This window comes from Mus musculus, chromosome 7, assembly GCF_000001635.26.
Source record: "Mus musculus strain C57BL/6J chromosome 7, GRCm38.p6 C57BL/6J".
NCBI lineage: Eukaryota > Metazoa > Chordata > Mammalia > Rodentia > Muridae > Mus > Mus musculus.
Genome location: NC_000073.6, coordinates 120,414,583 through 120,435,579, shown reverse-complemented (window position 1 = coordinate 120,435,579; position 20,997 = coordinate 120,414,583). Strand labels below are relative to the sequence as shown.

General features: G+C 38.2%; 1 protein-coding gene across 3 annotated transcripts in view; it reads right to left on the bottom strand.

Annotated features, from left to right (window-relative positions):
* The window catches only part of Abca16 (ATP-binding cassette, sub-family A (ABC1), member 16), a 135,246-nt gene that overhangs the window by 109,313 nt on the left and 4,936 nt on the right, over positions 1 to 20,997 (bottom strand). Inside the window, exons 1-5 of one of the 3 annotated variants that reach the window (XM_006507683.2) lie at positions 13,785 to 13,893; positions 11,625 to 11,877; positions 8,323 to 8,450; positions 4,331 to 4,472; positions 1,978 to 2,237 (exon numbers count right to left, since the gene is read on the bottom strand). In XM_006507683.2, coding sequence (XP_006507746.1) covers positions 1,978 to 2,237; positions 4,331 to 4,472; positions 8,323 to 8,450; positions 11,625 to 11,877; positions 13,785 to 13,844 — 843 coding nt within the window. In that variant the 5' untranslated portion in view covers positions 13,845 to 13,893. Of the gene's footprint in view, positions 1 to 1,977; positions 2,238 to 4,330; positions 4,473 to 8,322; positions 8,451 to 11,624; positions 11,878 to 13,784; positions 13,894 to 20,997 lie in introns of those variants that run through there. The other 2 variants (NM_001278944.1, NM_001278943.1) reach the window with 2 other exon arrangements.

The window sequence follows — 20,997 nt, the reverse complement described above, 5'->3', positions numbered from 1 at the left end:
AGCATTTTAAGTTATTATTTTAAAATTAATTTTATGAGTTTTCCAACACATCTTTAGTGTTACTTATGCCCTTTACCCCCATCCTCTTGTAAATATACATATGTAAGAATGTGTGTGCGTTTGTGTGTATGTGCACACACGTTTATGCAATATTATCTTTGTATTCTCTGAGCCTCGTGCATCTGAGTTTTAATATATACTATTAATCTTGGAAACTTTTTCAAGTGTATTTAACTCCTTTTGCTTTGTTCTCTCAATTTTCAGAATCGAATTACATATGTTACATCATTTGATATTGTTCTATGCTTTTTGGATGCTTTCATCTGGAACTGCACATTTTCCTCTATGTTTCAGTTTCTGTAATTCTGTCTTGTGCTCATTTTTTAGTTCTTTCCTAATTTTACTTTTCTACTGATAAACTTGTTAAAGGCATTCCTAAGTACTGTTGAGATATATTATTTTGAAACGCTCAATTATGAGGATACATAGAGCTGTTTTCATGCAATTATAAAGTGTGCTTTGACCACTTCTGTATCTTTACCACAGTGCAAAAAAAGGTACATACTAAGTATAGCTATATGTGAGCTCTATGATTCCAGTGAATCTGAGAAATTAGGATTGCTATGAAGAGTTCTAGGGCTGGAGCAATGGCTGAGCAGGCAATGCATGCTTGTCACGCCTGCCAAGCATAACAATCTGAAATTGACCCCTAATACTTACATGGTAGAGGGAACTGGCTTTTACATGTTGTTTGCAGACTTCTATATATGCCATGGCACATGTGGGTGGTATATACACTAAATAAAAATGTGAAAAAATACCCACAAACCCCCAAGAATTGTGGATAACTCAATATTTACAGAGCTTAGACTACTAATCACAATTAAACTATCTGTCTGATATTTCCAACATCAATGTATCTTTAATTTTTATTTACAGAGCTTAGACTACTAACCACAATTAAACTGTCTGATATTTCCAACATCAATGTATCTTTAATTTTCTTGAGAATTTCATATATGAATATTATAATATTTACATAATTTTTATACCTTCTTTCCTTTCCAGCTCCTTCTGTGTCCAACTCTATTTCCTTTGAAATTAATGACTACTTCTTTAGTTTTAGCTTTAGTTTCTGTTTTCTGAAACAGCCACCATATGAACACACACAGACACACACACACACAGACACACACACTTCTGAGTACATTCAGTTGTTGCTCAGAAGTACAGGTATTTAGGGCAGAGCACATGGGACTGGATAACCTACCAGGAGGCTTCTCCCTGGGTAAAAACCTGCTTCTATCTCAGCAGCCATTTGATTGGCTGAGACTCTTCACCTAGGTGTGGGACTTTATGAAACGTCCCCTGTATTCAACATCTGTTTCTTACCTAAGTCTAGTACTGATGATCAATTTGCTTCTTTGGATTGTTTTCCTGTTTGTTGCTTCTTCATTTGTTTAGGAACTTTTTGTTGTTGTTAAGAACTTGAACATTGTGAAAGTAAACAGACTCTAATGTTAATGGACCACTAGGTGTTGGGACGCACATTAATTTATCCCTCAACTGGGTTGTACTTGAAATTCATTGCTGCTCTAGGTATAAAAGACTTCAAGTTCATCTAGTAATCTTTTATGTCCTCCTCCTAGAAAATTAGAGTTTTCTTTTATGTTGCTTTCCTGTTTAAGTTTGTCTCTGAAGCCTTTCCAGCTTGGGAAGTTGGTGAGTATCATCAGGACCCATGCTTCTATACTTAGGTCTCTTGATGCTCTGCTGGAAGGTGACCAATATCCAGCAATGCTGAATACATACATGGAGGTAACCTACTTTCCAAAAGATATCCACAGGCTCTCTCTCTGTGTGTGTGTGTGTGTGTGTGTGTGTGTGTGTGTACATGTAGGTAGATACGTACGTACGCATATACATACATACATACATAGAGATGCACATATTTTTTTAAACAGAAAACGATACTACCTTTAACCGTTTTTCCTTTTCAAACACAATGGATCGCATGATGGAAAGGACAATGGAAGAGAACATGAGTATGAACATTAATGGGATGAAAGGACTGGAAATCCAAAGTAGTTTATCCTGAGGATGACTTGGGTATGGAAACCTCTGTATCACAGTGTCGATTTCATCAAACAGCTTTTTCCCAGCACTGCTTTCATGATACAGCATGATGCTCTTGTCCAAAGCATGCTGTACTGCCAGGAATCCTTCCTTAATATACCCTGTATAAAGAAACTCATGGTCAAGTGAAACAGACTAAGGGGCAACTTAGACATATGAAGAAAGAAATGCAAGGAATTCTTAGCTTTCAATACATGGAACCTACCACAGATTTGACATAAAAAGACACTTCTTTGGCTAAATATGATTTTTATCTTTCTCAAATTAAAATATTAATATTAATAAAACTGGCAAGCTTGCTAAGTTTTCTACTTATAAAATTTCTAGTTAGAAGAACAATAACAATATAATTAAATATCGAGAACATCATGACTTCAAAAAGGAATGAATCCCAGAACCAGAAACAACAAAAAGGCAAAAAATATTAACAAAAGACTTCTGTTCAATAAAGTACAGCATAGATAAAATCAGAAACTGGGGGCTAGGGTAGTAGAAAAAAGTACTTACTAATAAGTATAAAGACTAGAGTTCAAATGCCTATGATTCAAGATAAAACTAGGCAAGCATGGTAGCTTTCCCATAATCCTAGCATGCAAGAGGTGGGCATGGATATCCCTAGTTGAAATGGCAAGCTATGAGTTCATCAAGAGAGCCTATTCCAAGAGATGAAGAGAAAAATAAAGGATGAAACCCAAATTCAACCTCAGGCCTCCTCAAGAACACATGTGTACCAACAGATGTGTGAATATGGATGTACATATGTAGTTACATTATAGACATATCTTCTACCCCCTCAAACAGCCTTCTCTGCCTTAGTAGTGCTTCAGAGACCATCCATGACCTTGACCATGATCCAAACACATTATGCTGTGTCTGGAAAATATTACAGAGACTTGCACAGCAATCAGATGTTACTAGTTCCCTGTAAATTCCTCACTAAAGTAACTCCTCTTGAACACTGATGTAATTATAGTTTTGTCTTAAAAATGCCGTACTCAGTGTGGGAACTACCAAACTTTTCAGAGGCAGGAGCTTGCTCTTGGTCTGGCCATTAATAAAAAGAACTCAAAACTTTTAATTGTCTTAATCAGTATGGGTGTCAATAACCATCATGCAATGATTACCTAAAAATCATATCCTTTGCAGCAACATGAGTATAACAAGAGTTTATTGAGTTAAATAGTAATACACATAGACAAACAAGTACTTTGTACTCTCAGTTTAATTAAATAAATTTAATCTAAATATTGAACTATGATTATGGAAGATAGGCAAGAAGTAAGATTTGATGTAGCACACTGTAGGTGTATACTGAACTATCATACTGGACCCCAGTCATACACATATATAGTGAATACTTTTGAATAAAAGTAAAAATGGGGCGAAGAACTCTGCTTGAGGAGACTGGGAAGGGGGCAACATTTGGGATATAAATTAAATTAAATAACACAAAAAATTTAAAAATATGTTTATACGGATATGAGAACTGAAGATGGATACAATAAGATATATAAGTTTATCAAAAGTAAAGACCGAAGACTGCTATAATATAAATTTTAATTACCATTAAGAGTAAACATTTCTCATTTGTTAAATGAATATAAATATTTAAACATAAGTATATGTTTATACATGTACTGAAGGGATTAAAGTAGCAGAACAAACTCCATTTTGTTTTTCAGATTCCATTTTAAGCTAACTTGTCCTTAGAGTCACTTGGTCCCCACCCCTAAGTTCTGAGAAAAACCATGAGATATTCTTGGCAGTTGCAAAATAGACATGACAGCTGTGGCCAGCAGATAACAACAGGGTGGGAAACATGAGTCAAGATACTCCTCTTTTAGATGTGTGGTCCCCTCCTTGTAGTTGACCAGATTCTCTGAACCAATCAGCTTAAAGGCCAACATTCTTTTACCCTCTTACCCAATCATGTAACATCAAGGCTTAGAAATCCCCACTTGCAGGTTTTTCCTTTATAATCCCCATTCCTTATACCTTATACCTTGGTGCCGCTCTCCTATCTTGTTGCATAAGGAAGGTTTGTGGTCCAGGCTTGAGCCTGAATAAAGACTCTCCTGTGCTTGCCCTGGAGTTGTGGTTCCTGGTGGTCTCTTTAGGGGGTCTCGAAATCCGGGCATAACAGTAGTAGCTTGTGACCATCTTGATAAAATAAGCATGCTGAGGACCTGCTTACCAGGACTTCCTCCATCAAGATAATTTGGATTCCTGGGTCGTATAGAAGGATGATTAGGAAAGAGAAGTCTCGTTTTCCAGCCTAACTTGTCTGGCCACCAGATGGTCCTCTGTGCACCAACAAAACGCAAGTGATATTTTACCTGAAAGTATTAATAAAAAGTCATATATGTTGAAAACCAATAAAGTTACATCCCAGTAGAAAACCAAGTGACTTTAGAGATGAAACCAATCTGATAAATTCTGAATGCCTAGAATGCACAGTGAGCAAGGTAGAGACTGTACGCTCCCTAGATTCATTTGAAAGACAAGCATGAAAAGATTCTCAAGGACATGAAATAAATGTTAATTTATACTATAGATGTATAAGCTACTCTTTGAACTTATATTGGCAAAATAAAAAGCTGAACAATGAATGTTTGCAGAGCTATAGACAAACAAGCACATGAATCCAATCCTTGTAGGATGAATGAAAAATGGCATACCAATGGAGAATCAAGCAATAACTAATAGCTAACAGAAGCACAAAAATTATCACAACTTATTCTTTGCTGCTGTAATTTGACCAATTTGTAAGAGCTATAGAAGTAGAGATGGCATTATCAAGGGCAGTTTGCTGGTTGTTTACAAAATGGTCCATGAAGGAAAGACGTCCTTTGATTCATATAGTTAGGGGTGAAAGACAAAGAAGTACAGAAGCAAAAGGGGACTGCACTCTTCTTTTATCAGGTAGAGTCCTCATGACCTGATTACCTCCTAATACTGTTCAATGGCTATTATATTTTAATGAGTTAATTTCACAACAATCTCTGAAACCACAGCAGTCAATTATTGATCAACTCAGAAATACCTTCTAAAGAAACAGATTTGAATAATCTTGAATTATAAATTAATTTTGAACAGCAAGTTTGCTATAATGTTGTCTGTGGTCTAAATATATAAGAATTACCTTAATGGCAATCTATGAGATGGATCAAACCATGACATCACCATAGAACAGAGTGCTATGCACCTGTTCAAGATATAGGAAAAAAAAAACCAGAAATCATGCCCACTAACTGAAAGAAAAAGAGAATGTAGAAACACCATTCAGCTGGCAATATTGGGAAATAGTGTCTAGAGTTCAGATTAGGGAATAAAAGCAGGAAATAAATATGTTAATATATATATATATATATAAGATATATGATGCATGTGTTTGATAGTAGTATCTCATTGTTTAATTTTATAAACATTCCCCAAATTAAAATTTTTATTATTGAATTATAGGACTTTTCAAATATCTTGGATATTAGTATATTATCACAAATATGCTTTATAAATAATTTCTTTAAATATTAAGTCTTCACGATTCAGTTTCTTAAGTGTAATTTTTAAAAATAAAAACCCTTTAATCAAAGCTTGTTACATGGAACATTATTTGTTTAATAAAATGGAAAGCACTCTCTAAGGTGGGTACATGCAGGAGAAGGCGGGTCCACACAGGAGTGCACCCACAGAAGCAACAGAGCTTCTAGGACAGGGTCCTACAGGCCTACATCTGGAGCCAGGAGGTGGAGCTGTTCCACAGCCCTCTGTGCACTGGCCTTGCCAGGAGAGAGCTGGTCTCCCAGGAATGCTGACACGGGTTAACAGACTCACAGGAGGAACAAATGCCAGCCAGAGACAGCTAGAACATCTAACACCAGAGATTACCAGATGGCAAAAGGCAAATGTAAGAAGCTTACCAACAGAAACCAAGACTACTTAGCATAATCAGAACCCAGTACTCCCACCAAAGCAAGTCCTAGATACCCCAACACACCGGAAAAGCAAGATTCAGATAGAAAATCATATCACGTGATGCTGGTAGAGAATTTTAAGAAGGACATTAATAACTCCCTTAAAGAAATACAGGAGAACACAGCTAAACAGGCATAAGTTAAAGAGGAAACACAAAAATCCCTTAAAGAATTACAGGAAAACACAACCAAACAGGTGAAGGAATTGAACAAAACCATCCAGGATCTAAAAATGGAAGTAGAAACAATGAAGAAATCACAAAGGGAGACGACTCTGGAGATAGAAAACCTAGGAAAGAAATCAGGAGCCATAGATGTGAGCATCACCAGCAGAATACAAGAGATGGAAGAGAGAATCTCAGGTGCAAAAGATTCCATAGAGAACATGGGCACCACAGTCAAAGAAAATGAAAAATTCAAAAAGATTCTAACATCCAAGGAAATCCAGGACACAATGAGAAGACAAAACCCAAGGATAATAGGTATAGATGAGAATGAAGATTATCAACGTAAATATTTTCAACAAAATTATAGAAGAAAACTTCCCTAACCTAAAGAAAGAGATGCCCATGAACAAACAAGAAGCTTACAGAACTCCAAGTAGACTGGACCAGAAAAGAAATTCCTCCTGACACATAATTATCAGAACAACAAATGCTCTAAATAAAGAGAGTATTAAAAGCAGTAAGAGAAAAAGGTCAAGTAACATGAAGGCAGACCTATTAGAATTACACAGAAAACCATCAAAAAAGGCTGTCAAGATGGCACAGGGGTTAAAAGCACTTGCTATGCAATCCTGAAGAACCAAGTTTAAATTCCAAAACCCACGGGAAAAGGAGAGAACTGATTCCCCAAAGTTGTCTCCTGACCACCATGTGTATGCTGTGGCCATGGCTGAGTGCCTACACTCACACACACATCATATACATGTAAGTAAGTAAGTAGGTAAGTAAGTAAGTAAGATTCTAGAGAGATTATTAAAATAGACTAAGCACTAGAGAAAATCTATGGGAATTTTAGCATTGGGAATTTCATTCAAAGATTTGAGATTTGAGAAGAGTCTGTAGGTAGCAAGAATGACACTTGGCATGGCACTGAAGATACTTTGGGCCAATGTATGCTAATGCCCATGCACCTAACTCCACATCAATGGATATATAGCTTTATGCCAAGCTAAGAAAGCTGGCATAGTTGAATGGAGCCACAAAATAAGGGATATTAAGACAATACAGATCCTACTTCTGTCTTCCAATAAGTGCCTGCTTTAGAAACTGTATGTGTGGCTCAATCTCTAGGTACTACAGACTGGTCACTTATTTCTACAACCACCAGGATAGGATGCCTATAAAATTTTCTAGGAACTCCAAATTCAAAGCACTGCTCTTTCCTTGTCTTTCTGTAGACACCATCAGCCCCTCTTCAGTCCTGAAACCATATGGTTGAATTGATACATTTAAGTCTACAAGTCTTCTGTAGATTTATGAAAGGAATTATATTTTGTTTCTTACTTGAAGAAGGGATTTCTGAGTTCAGTTGTCTACCAATAAAAATGCCTCTGACTTAAAACACATCTTTGCCACTGTGTATGAAATACAAGTGCTGGTTATTTAAGGTTTCTTCTTAGTCTACAGTTCTCTCCTGTGTGTGTGTGTGTGTGTGTGTGTGTGTGTGTGTGTGTGTGTGTGTGTGTGTGTTGCTGTGACAATACCTGACAGAAACAATTTAAAGGACTAAAGATTTATTTTGACTCAGTTTCAGATGCTAAAGAAAGGCATGGCAGAGCAGAGTAGTTCACACTATAGCCAAAACCTTGAAAAGGTGAAATGGCAGGACTCTGCTGGCTTTCTCCTTTCCCCTGTACAGCCCATGAGACATTACTCTCCACATTTAGGGTGGTTCTTATCCCCTTATTTTACCCTTTCTAAAAATACCTTCACAGATGTCTTAGGTGATTCTAAGTCTAGTCAAGTTGATAGTGAAGACTTAAAAATCCCACTCTCTTATAATCAGTAATACATGCAAAGACATTAACTCACTCAAAAATGAATTAGTATTCTTGCTTTATTACATATTATTAGTTTGTTTCAGGAATGATACCTTCTCCATTTGTAAAATTGGGCTAATAGTAATTAATTCATTAAAAATCCTAGAAGGTAAAGGTACTATTATAGGAACACTACTTATTTGAAAACCTAAAATAAAATTTTCTTACCTGAAGTGGCAGAGGATCACTTTTGTTTTTGAAGCCACAGTCAAAAACAATGGCAGCCAGTACTTTCTGAGACATATTATCAAAGAGAATGTACTCCTCAAACTCTGCTTCTGAAGGAAAACCTCGAACTACAGAGGGACAAAATTGTCTGCTTAAGTAAAACATTCAGTAATTCTGTTTGTGAGGTGAGATGCTACTTTATATAGACAAAAATCTATTACAAATATTGTGATTCTTTTTTATCTTAAATATTGGCAAGAGAGTAATTAATGGATATTTCAGGTACAAAATCTTTTTGGCATTTTATAAATTTTTACTATGAAAAGTTGGGTGATGTTAGATGAACAAGCAGCACAATGTACATCCAACCAGGACAGTCTAGAGGGCAGGAAGCATTCTAGTGTTCCCTGATGGCGTCAGGACCACGGACAGCTTCTTTGGAGGTGAACTCTAACCCACTGCTGTAGTACTTGTACCGCTCCAAGTACACTGAAACCCACTGATTCATATACATTCAATAGACAGATGGTATATCTGCAAGGTACATTGTATTTCTTGATGCTTTATAAAGCTGTTTCAAAGAAGAGCAAAGACAGGGAGTGGCTAGCACTTCAAATTAAACCTCATCTGATAACAGTCTGATGGTAATAGAGAAGAAAGTAGTGGAGACAGATCAATGAAATTGCCCAGCCTCAGCAGCATCATGAAGAAGACTGGAAGAAGTTGAACACAGCCTCACTGACACATGGATCAATGCAAAGCATCTAGTGTACATGTCATTTTAGTCCCAGAAGGAAGAAGAAAATGTTCAAAATAAATTCAAGAATTATTTTTAAAAGTGATCTTAATGGCTGGGTAGTGGTGGCATATGCCTTTAATCCCAGCACTTGGGAGGCAGAGGCAGGAGGATTTTTGAGTTCGAGGCCAGCCTGGTCTACAGAGTGAGTTCCAGGACAGCCAGGGCTACACAGAAAAACCCTGTCTTGAAAAAAGGAAAAAAAAGTTAATGAAATACAGAAATTTGAAGACTCAAAAGGACTATATCTTTGTCTGACTCTGATGCTAAAAACAAAAATGGTCAGATTTGGCAGCCTGCATAGTCCAAAACATCCACCAGAAAAGCATAACCAAAAATGAAAATGATTAGCATATTTCTCAAACAGTTCAAGGAGTCACTAAATGTTATTTAGACAACTATGTACCATGGATGGTTTTCTTCTCCATAAGAAAATTGGTGCCCAGTGTGGACATTCTGACTGTTGTTTAATTCAACAATGTAGTGCCAATTAGCAGCTGGGAAAACACACCCACTCTCATTTTAACCTAAAAATTGAATGATGGTTAAAGGTCTCTCCCTCTCTAGAAGAAAATTCACTGTGATTCTAGCCACTGCAACAGCTATCAGAATGCTCAAACAAACACAGGTGCTGGGTTCATTACTACTGAGTCCAACCTTGGAGGCCACAGTAAAAAACTAGAGGGAGCACAGAGGACACAAGCTCGGTGAACCTATCAAGAGAATAAAGGACTCTGATTTGGACATTTAAAACAGCCCTCTTCTGCCTCTTTTGGCTCCCTCCCATTCTAAGACCTGTAATACTAATAACTATCACCTTTACTTCTCCCTCAAGTCTCTTTCCAGTTGCCAGTCAAGGGGTTCCTTTCTTTCCTACACATGGCAATTAAGATATACAAATCATGGATATACTTCTGGTATCTTTTAGATAGGCTCATCAGAGAGGTATTCCAACTGCTGTACCCAATGCCCCATTCAGCCAGATCAGTTCTTATCCCAATTCCCTAATGGTAGTTATGGTCATCTCTTCAGAGCTGAGTAATGAGAACAAGAGATAGTAACTGGACAGGCCACATTCAGGACAGGGACCACACAAAACACGTCCAGGATTACCAGAAGCAAGATCTACTTTCTTATCTCCTCCTAAATGAGCACCCTTTCCTACCTAAAGGTTCTACCTGAGGGGGGAGACTAGAATTCTAGCTTTGGAATTTTATTTCTAGATTTCCATGAGACCTAACATTTCAAGCTACCCAAAACATAAAAGGGTTAATCCAGTTTGGTGAGTTTATGAATCTGGACAAGAGAGCACCCCTCAGGAAGCCAGGGGCACCCCTAGGAAGGCAGAATCACCTTAAGCCATGCTAAAACAAAACAAGACAAGACAGACAGAATAAGTATCCCTTTAATGAGATAATGTACTTTTCTTTTCTGAATTCTTACTCTATAGCACATTGAGTTGCCATGAGGTTCAGCTTTTTGCCAGAAAGGCATAACTATCCTCCCCTAACCTTCCTCTTCCCTCTTCTTTCTCCCTCCCTCTCTCATTTTGTTTGTCTTTTTCTGATGCTGGCCAGAGCTAAATGTGTTCTTTGCTGTTGTTGCTGTTTATACTTTGGGCTTCCTTACTCTCTCTCTAAGATGCTCCTTCCAGCCATGCAGCTGCTGTCCACCATACAGGACTCAAAGGGAGGGACCTTAGATGAAATGCCTGGCAGTAGGGAGAGGGGACTTCTAGAGCCCACCTGCAGCAGGAAGACAGGGCAGCGAGGTTGCCATCCCAGAGTCACATCTCTGACTCATAATTACAGGGATGGAAATGGAGAGGAGCCTGAGGAAAGGAAGGTCCAGCGACAGGCCCAAAGTGGTTCTAGCTCAAGGGGAGGTCTCAAGGCCTGACACTATTACTGAGACTATGGAATGCTCACAAAAAGGGACCAATCATGACTGCTCTCCAAAAGACCCAACAAGCAGCTGAAAGAGTCAGATGCAGATATTTGCACCCAATCAATGGACAGAAGCAGCTGACTCGTGCTGTTGAATTAAGGAAGGCTGAAAGAAGCTAAGGAGAAGGGCAATCCTGTAAGAAGACCAGCAGTCTCAATTAATCTGGACCTCCAAGATCTCTCAAACACTGGACCTCCAAACAAACAGCATACACCAGCTGATATGAGGGCCACAATACACATACAGCAGAGGACTTCCAGGTTCTGTGTTAATTCAGAGATGATGCACCCAACCCTCAAGAGACTGGAGGAGAGGTCAGGTGGGTTGGGGGGGTGGGGTCATCCACGTGGAGACAAGGGGGATGGGGAGGAGGTGTGGGATGCAGAGCAGTCAGAGGGTGGATGGAGGTGGGTGGGAAATGGAATATGGAGTGTAAAAATAAATTAATTAAAAGAAGAAAGGAAAAAAGACATAACTCCATCTTAACCTCAATTTTTAGCATTATTTTGTTTTTTTTTTATAGATGCAGCAGTCTTTTATCAAAAACTTCAATGTCTACCTTTGATAGTGGTGTTGAGATTCCTCTTTACATCCTCAATGATTTCTCTTACCACATCAATTTCAGAAGGTATGTAAACCAATTCCCACTCCTGGGCATCTTTGATGAAAGAAGGCATGATAGCAATGGGTTGAGCAGTGAAATGATACGGTCCAGCAATATTCATATCAGTAAGTGCACGGAATATCAACAACATTATTACAAACAGCAAAGCTGCCAAGAGTTCTGCTGATGTACTAATGATCTGCCTCTTCTAAAAGAGGGAAAAGACATGTTATTAACTTAAGAGTACACATTCAATATAAATGAGAGTTTTATGTTTTACCACACAGAATAAAGGGCAGATGTATGTTCAGAGCCCGAACGTAAGACCTGTCAGCCATGACAAGTATGGTATACATTCTATGCATTCAATTCTCTCAAATAATCTTACAGATACCATTGAATTCAAGTGCATCATCATTATAAATTATATTGGTAAACTGTCTGTCCTGTGCTCTTTGTACATGTTGAGGGTAGGCTATGGGAGTGAAGAACTCCTTCTTCCCTTTCTTGTCCCAGGGAAGAGAATGTTCTTTGTCAGGTACTCCAGTATGACAGTTTAAACAGTGCTTTCCCAGTCATTTCTGCTTGATGTTGTAAGAACAAGAGTTGGTGTTTTGCTGTCTATCCACTGCTTTATATTGGTTCTTTTCCTTAGAGTACTGACCCAAGGGAACACTGCTCTGTCTGAGATTCTCAGTCACATACTCTACCAGATTGCCTCAATGGAATTTCCCCTGGCAATTTCTACCCAAGTTGATAAGGTTTTGCTATTTCTCCTCTGCTTTCTATTTATTCTTTTACCTTTGCTTGCTTCATGGTTAGTAAACGTACTCACTTGAAACTGGAACTATGGCTCTAATAGATCATTCTCTGGACAAAACAACCATTAAATTCTTACTGCTTTTGTCACAAGGGCTCCTAAATTAATCTAAGTGATTGTTAACTCATTAGGAAATGAGGCCATAAAAGGCCAAAGCCAAACAAACTCCTGGCCCCATAAAAAGCTGAGTATGTTTCTCTTTTAATAGTTTCATCATGAAATAGCAGATTATCCCTCAAGGCCAGGATGTTTATACACTAGATCTTTGTGACCAGATCAACAACAACTGCTGGGATTTTATGTAACCACTTGAATGGGCTCAATTAAATCCTAAATCTCTCAAATTTAAGAATAAGTAAGGGGACAGAATTTTTACCAGAGAAAACCTAAATAAGCTACCTTGATTAATTTATTCTTGGTTGACTTTAAAAATCACTAATTTTAGATGCTACCCAGTTGGACAGTATATCATTAGTTTTCTACCAGATTTTCTGTAGAGAACATCTCTAATATGTGTATTATAATTACGTTTCCTAGGTTATTTTGCAATAATTTAAAGGCTACTTTGGTTTAAAAAATAATTTTTTCGTCCTGCAAATATCTGATGTAACTTGAAAAAAAAAAAGGTAAGTTTTTGACAACTTTGCTCTACTCTTCTGTCTCATCATCTGCTACTTTCATCTTTGGTCAGAGTTATTCAATATTGAATGCAGCTGTGATGATCATCATGTGGGGAATGTTTTGTTCAAAACTATAACTCAAGGTTAGTTTAATCTATGTTTGTCTAAAAACTTCAGACTATAAATGGAAGGCAAAGAACTACCTGAGTTCCAGGAAGTGCTCCGTGTATTCCCAGAAAAGAATGTTCCTCCCCTCCTTGAGCTTCACTCTCCATTACTTTAATAAACAGGCCCTTCCTATTTTAATTTCCTTTCAAAGCAGCCTCCACACTAACCCAGAGGCAGTAGCCACAGGCACTCCCATGATGCTTTCCCTTCCTCTGCATCAGAAGCCCTTAACAAAAGCCCTACCTGGAAATTTTCTTCTGACCTTTGTACATTACTATCTCTTAAGTGCAGGGCCTACATTCTGAAATTCCTTTCAACTATCTCAACTACCGCTTCCCTTCTCCCTACGTTTTCAGGTCACTCTACAGTATGGACTCATTGGCTTTTATACATTTGGACTATATACCCACAGGTCTGAATTTTTCAAAAGTATATGCACAAATGTACACAGACTGAAACGTAACGAATGGGCTCTGTTGGACATTCCCATGGATGCCTTTTACCTACCTTTAATGTAAAATTTTTCCAGAGGAGAACTGTTAATTGATTGACTGTCAACTGATTCATCCTTCTACAAAAACTATGTGCTCAACTCTAAGAATGAAAGGTTTCTTTCTTTCTTTCTTTCTTTCTTTCTTTCTTTCTTTCTTTCTTTCTTTCTTTCCTGGTTTTACAATGTTAAGTTACCTAAAATGTGAGCAATAAACAAAATGGGATTCTTTTTACTACTTTTTAACCAAAAATTTGTGAAATTATATATCTGAAGTAAAGCAAATTGTATTGTTACTAACATTTTTCTACTATTTTTTAAAATATATAATAAAGATTGTTAATGATCCAGCCATAGACGCAGGCCTCTTCTGGTTTGCACCTGTGATGGGAATGGAGCCAGTGCTGTGGATCCCCACACACTCAGCCCACACCCAGGTGAACCAACCGGTGTTCTGACATATCTAGGATCACAGGTGAGACTCCAATCCCCATCCTAGCCAGAGACACACACTCCTTCCAATTTGTACCTGCTCCCAGAGTGGAGCTGGTGCTCTGGATCCCCACCCACTCAACCGAGATGCAGCTTGACCCCCAGGTGTTCGGACACATCCAGGATCACAGATGAGATCCCCAAACCCTGCCCCAATACCTGGCATAACTGTGACCCTTGAGACCCAGGGATGCAGGGACCCAGCCCAGTCAGAGGCCCAGGCTTCCAGTTTGTATCTGCCCTGGGAGCAGAGTCTGTGCTCTGAATCCCCACCCACTCACCCCACACCCAGATGCAGCTTGACCCCAGGATCACAGAATCACAGGCACACAGGAAGGAGGGACGTGCTCCATTCAGAGACAGCAAGGCCAGTTAACACCAGCCAGTTAACACCAGCCAGTTAACACCAGAGATAACCAGATGGTAAAAGGCAAGTGCAAAAACCTAAGGAACAGAAACCAATACTACTTGGCAACATCAGGACTCATTTCTCCCACCACAGCAAACCCTGGATGCCCCAACACACCTGAAAAGCAAGATTCAGATATAAAATCCCATCTCATAAAGATGATAGAGGACTTTAAGAAGGACATAAATAACTCTCTTAAAGAAATACAGGAGAGCACAAGTAAATAAGTAGAAGCCCTCAAAGAGGAAACACATAAATCTCTTAAAAAAATGCGGGATAACACAATCAAACAGGTGAAGGAATTGAACAAAACCATCCAGAATCTAAAAATGGAAATTGAAACATTAAAGAAAACACAAAGGAAGACAACCCTGGAGATAGGAAACCTAGAAAAAAAGAGTAGGAGTCACAGAAGCAGGCATCACCAACAGAATATAAGAGATAGAAGAGAGAATCTCAGGCATAGAAGATACCATAGAAGACACTGACACAACAGTCAAAGAAAATACAAAAAGCAAAAAGCTCCTAACTAAAAACATTCCAGAAATCCAGGACACAATGAAAAGACCAAATAATAAGCATAGAAAAGAGTAAAGATTCCCAATTCAAAGGGCCAGCAAACATCCTCAAGAAAATTATAGAAGAAACTTCTCTAACCTAAAGAATGAGATGCCTATAACCATACGAGATGGGACCAGATAAGAAATTCCTCCCATCACATAATAATTAAAACACCAAATGTACAGAACAAAGAAAGAATATTGAAAGCAGTGAGGGGAAAAAGGTCAAGTAACATATAAAGGCAGACCTATCAGTATTACATCAGGCTTCTCAACAGAGACTCTAAGAGTCAGATGATCTTGGGCAGATGTCATACAGACAGACCCTAAGAGGAAAAAAATGCCAGTCCAGGCTACTATACCCAGCAAAACTTTCAATTAACATAGATGGAGAAATCAAGATATTCCATGACAAAACCAAATTTAAACAATATCTTTCCACTAATCAAGCCCTAAAGAGGATAAGAGAAGGAGAACTCCAATATAAGGAGGGAAACTACACCCAAGAAAACTAAGAAATTAATCTTCTCACAACAAACTCAAAGGAAAAGAACCACACAAGCATAATTCCACCTCTAACAACAAAAATAACAGGAAACAACAACCATTGGTCCGTAATATTTCTCAAAATCAATGGACTCAATTCCCCAATAAAAAGACATAGGCTAACAGACTGGATACATAAACAGGACCCAGCATTTTGCTGCATGCAGCAAACACACCTCAGTGACAAAGACAGGCACTACCTCAAAGTAAAAAGCTGGAAAAAATTTCCAAGGAAATGGCCCCAAGAAACAAGCTGGAGTAGTCATTCGAATATCCAATAAAATTGACTTTCAACCAAAAGTTATCAAAAAAGACGGAGAAGAGTAGGAGAGCCATATACAGGAAATGCCTGAGGATGTAAGTGCTCTGAAGTGCTCTCATGGTGCTCCCTGCAGCTGCACCTTTCCCTAAAGATTGTGGAGGAACGCTCAAGAACCACCTTTGCCCAGGAGACAGAAGCAGATGAGATTTTGCTGCCACCAACGCATTATTTTACCACCCACTCAGTCTGTCTGTCTGTCTATCTGTCTCTCTCTCTCTCTCAGTTTCTCTCTCTTATCACACCCCCCCAAAAAAAGACAGAGAAGGGCATGACCTACATACTCATCAAAGAAAACATCCATCCAGAACTCTCAATTTTTAATATATATGCCCCAAGTGCAAGGGCACCCACATTTATAAAAGAAATGTTACTGAAGATCAAAGTACCCATCACACAATCACAGTAGGAGACTTCAACACCCCACTCTCACCAATGGACAGATCATGAAAACAGAAACAAAACAGAGACACAGTGAAACTAACAGAAGTTATGAACCAAACAGATTTAACAGATATCTACAGAACATTTCACCCTAAAACAAAAGAATATACCTTCTTCTCAGCACTTTATGGTACTTCTTAAAACTCAATCACACAAAGCAAACCTCAACAGATACAAGAACATTGGATTAAATCCATGTATTCTACCAGACCACCACAAACTAAAGCTGATCTTCAATAACAAGAAAAAAAAAAAAAAAACAGAAAGCCCACATACACATGGAAGCTGAACAATGCTCTACTTAGTGATAACTTAGTCAGGAAAGAAATAAAGAAATTAAAGACTTTTTAGAATTTAATGAAAATGAAGACACAACATACCCAAACTTGTGGGACACAATGAAAGCAATACTAAGAGGAAAACTCATAGGTCTGAGTGCTTCCATAAAGAAACTGGAGGGAGCATATAGTAACAGCTTAACAGCACATCTGAAAGCTCTAGAACAAAAAGAAGAAAATATGCCCAAGAGGAATAGGGGCAGGAAATAATCAAACTCAGGGCTGAAATCAACCAAGTAGAAACCAAGAGAATTATACAAAGAATCAACAAAATTAGGAGCTGGTTCTTTGAGAAAATCAACAAGATAGATAAACTCTTAGCAAAACTAACTAGAGGGCACAGAGAGACAGTATCCAAGTTAATAAAATCAGGAATGAAAAGGGAGGCATAACAAAAGAAACTGATGAAATTCAAAAAGATCATCAGATTCTTCTACTCAACAGAACTGGAAAATCTAGATGAAATGGATGGTTTTCTAGACGGATACCAGGTACCAAAGATAAATCAGGATCAAAGAAAACATCTAAACAGTCCCTTAACCCCTAAGAAAATAGAATCTGTCATTAGAAGTCTCCCAACCTAAACTCGAGCAGCTTTGAAGGCAGTAATCCCGTCAGTGACCCTGCTCATCAGATGTGGGTCCAGGCGGCAGACTCCTTCCACGGCTTGCTCGGATCCAGCCTTCACATCCACTCATTTTTATTTTTAAAGTTTAACTTCAACTTTTTTGTTATTTATTGGTGGAGTGGAGGATTTTCTCTGTTACACTAAGGCATGAGCATCACAAGCTTGATCCTATTTCCTTTCTTCCCCACTAATATCACTCCTGGTGGTCTTTCTTCTCAAATACCCTCTCTGACTTCAAACTCTTTTTTCCCTTTTTTTGAGTTGAGGCCTCTTTTTAGCCCAGGCTGGTCTTGAACTTGAGATTCTCCTGCCACCATAACTCCTGTGATGGACTGTAGGAAAGCACTACCATATATGGTTCATCCTCTAGTGCAGAACAAACTCAGGTCTTCATGCACTTGAGGCAAGCATGGAGCTATGTCCCTAGATGCCCCTGAATTGAAAGCACTTTTTAAGTTCTTGTTTAAACTAGATAGCACCAGAGCTGGAAGTGGCTGAGTCCTAGAACAGGAAGAGACATTTCTCAAAAGAAGAAGCAGAGGGACACCTGAAGGAATGACACCTAAAGTTGTTTCTGGACACACACACACACACACACACCACACACCATATACACACACTAACATTATATCAATTTGGCCTCATGATGAAAATTGTAACAGTGGGTGACAGGCTAAAGGGACAGAATTACTTTGTGTACTATACTGATCTGATTCAGGACCTCAAACAATAGAGCTTCCCCCCCCCCCCCAACAATACAACAGACTTTTGGATGTGTCATATTTGGAGAATACAGATTTCATATCTTATACAGTCGTATCACCTATGTGTATTTCTTCTGCCTCCTAACATTCTCTGCATACTACAGATACTCAGTAAATGGTACATGGTTTATGTCCTGACATATAGGTACTCTCTTTGCTGCACTTAGGGGAAACTGTTTTCAGACACATCACTGGGCATGCAGGGATTCTCCAAAGACTTTCTGTACACCATTTCAAGGAAATAGAAGTAGATTCTGGAATAAATAATATTGATTTTAATTCAAAAAAAAAAAAAAAGAAGTCTCCCAACCAAAAAAAAAAAAAAAAAAAGCCCAGGACCAGATGTTTTTTTGTGAAGAATTCTAGCAGATCTTCAAAGAAGACCTAATTCTAATACTTCTCAAACTATTCCACAAAACAGAAACAGAAGGAACACTACCAATTCTTTCTATGAAGTCACAGTTACGTTGATACCTAAACCGTGCAAAGATCCAACAAAGAAAGAGAATTTCAGACCAATTTTCCTTATGAATACTGATGCAAAAATACTCAATAAAATTCTCACAAACTGAATTCAAGAACTCATAAAAATCATCATTCACCATGATCAAGTAGGCTCACCCCAGGAGTGCAGGGATGGTTCAATAGATGGGAATCCATCAATGTAGTCCACTATATAAACAAACTCAAAGAAAAAAAACCCCACATGATCATCTCATTAGATGCTGAAAAAGCCTTTAACAAAAAACAATTCCCCTTCATGTTAAAAATATTGGAGAGATCACGAATTTAAGGTACATACCTAAACATAATAAAAGCAATGTACAGCAAACCAATAACCAATATCAAACTAAATGGAAACTCAAAGCAATCCTATTAAAATCAGGGACAAAAGAAGGCTGCCCATTCTCCCCCTATCTATTCAATATAGTACTCGAAGTTCTAGCCAGAGCAATTAGACAACAAAAGGACATCAAAGGGATACAAATTGGGAAGGAGGAAATCAAGATATGACTATTTGCAGATGATATGATAGTATGTATAAGCCACCCCAAAATTTCCACCACAAAACTACAGCTGATAAACAACTTCAGCAGAATGGCTGGGTATAAAATTAACTCTAATCAGTAGCCTTCTGCTACTCAAAGTCTAAATGAGTTGAGAAATCAATTAGGGAAACAACACCCTTCACAATTAAACACAAATAATATAAAATATCTTGGTGTGACTCTAACCAAGGAAGTGAAAGATCTGTATGACAAGAACTTAAAAAATTGAAGATCTCAGTAGATGGAAAGATCTTCCATGCTCATGGATTGGCAGGATTAATATAGTAAAAATGGCCATCTTACTGAAAGCAGTCTACAGATTCAATGCAATCCCCATCAAAATTCCAAGTCAATTCTTCATAGAGTTAGAAAGAGCAATTTGCAAATTCATTTGGAATAACAAAAACCCAGGATAGTGAAAACTATTCTCAACAATAAAAGAACTTCTGGGGGAATCACCGTCCCTGACCTCAAGTTGTACTACATACAGAGCAATAGTGATAAAACCTGCATGGAATTGGTACAGAGACAGGCAGGTAGATTAATGGAATAGAACTGAAGACCCAGAAATAAACCCACACATCTATGGTCATTTGATCTTTGAAAAAGAAGCTAAAACCATGCAGTGGAAAAAAGATAGCATTTTCAACAAATGATGCTGGTTTAACTGGAGGTCAGTATGTAGAACAATACAAATAGATATGCTGAATCTAATAGATATGCTGAATCTAATAGAAGAGAAAGTGGGAAAGAGCCTTAAACACATTGGCACAGAGGGAAATTATCAGAACAGAAAACCAAAGGTTCATATTCAACAATTGACAAATGGGACCTCATAAAATTGAAAAGCTTCTGTAAGGCAAAAGATATTGTCAATAGGTCAAAAAGGCAAACTACAGATTGGGAAAAGATCTTTACCAACCCTACATCTCATCTGATAGAAGGCTAATATCCAAAATATACAAAGAAGTCAAGAAGTTAGACTCCAGAGAATCAAGATTTAAAAAAAAAAAAAGGATACAGAGCTAAACAGAGAATTATCAACTGAGAAGCACTTAAAGAAATGTTCAACATCCTTAGCAGGGAAAGGCAAATCAAAATGACTCTGAGATTCAACCTCATACCAATCAGAATGGCTAAGATCAAAAACACAGATGACTAGCAAACACAGAAGTGGATGCTCACAGTCAGCTGTTGGATGGATCACAGGGCTTCCAATGGAGGAGCTAGAGAAAGTACCCAAGGAGCTAAAGGGATCTGCAACCCTATAGATGGAACAACATTATGAACTAACCAGTACCCTGGAGCTCTTGACTCTAGCTGCATATGTATCAAAAGATGGCCTAGTTTGCCATCACTGGAAAGAGGGGCCCATTGGACATGCAAACTTTATATGCCCCAGTACAGGGGAACACCAGGGCCAAAAAGTGGGAGTGGGTGGGTAGAGGAGTGGGGGGGAGGGTATGGGGGACTTTTGGGATAGCATTGGAAATGTAAATGAGGAAAATACCTAATAAAAATATTTAAAAAAAAACCCCACAGGTGACAGCAGATGCTGGAGAAAGGAACACTCCTCCACTGCCAGTGGGACTGCAAGCTGGTACAACCACCACTTTGGAAATCAATTGGCAGTTCTTAAAAAAAATTGTAAATAGTTCTACCTGAAGACCCAGCTATACAA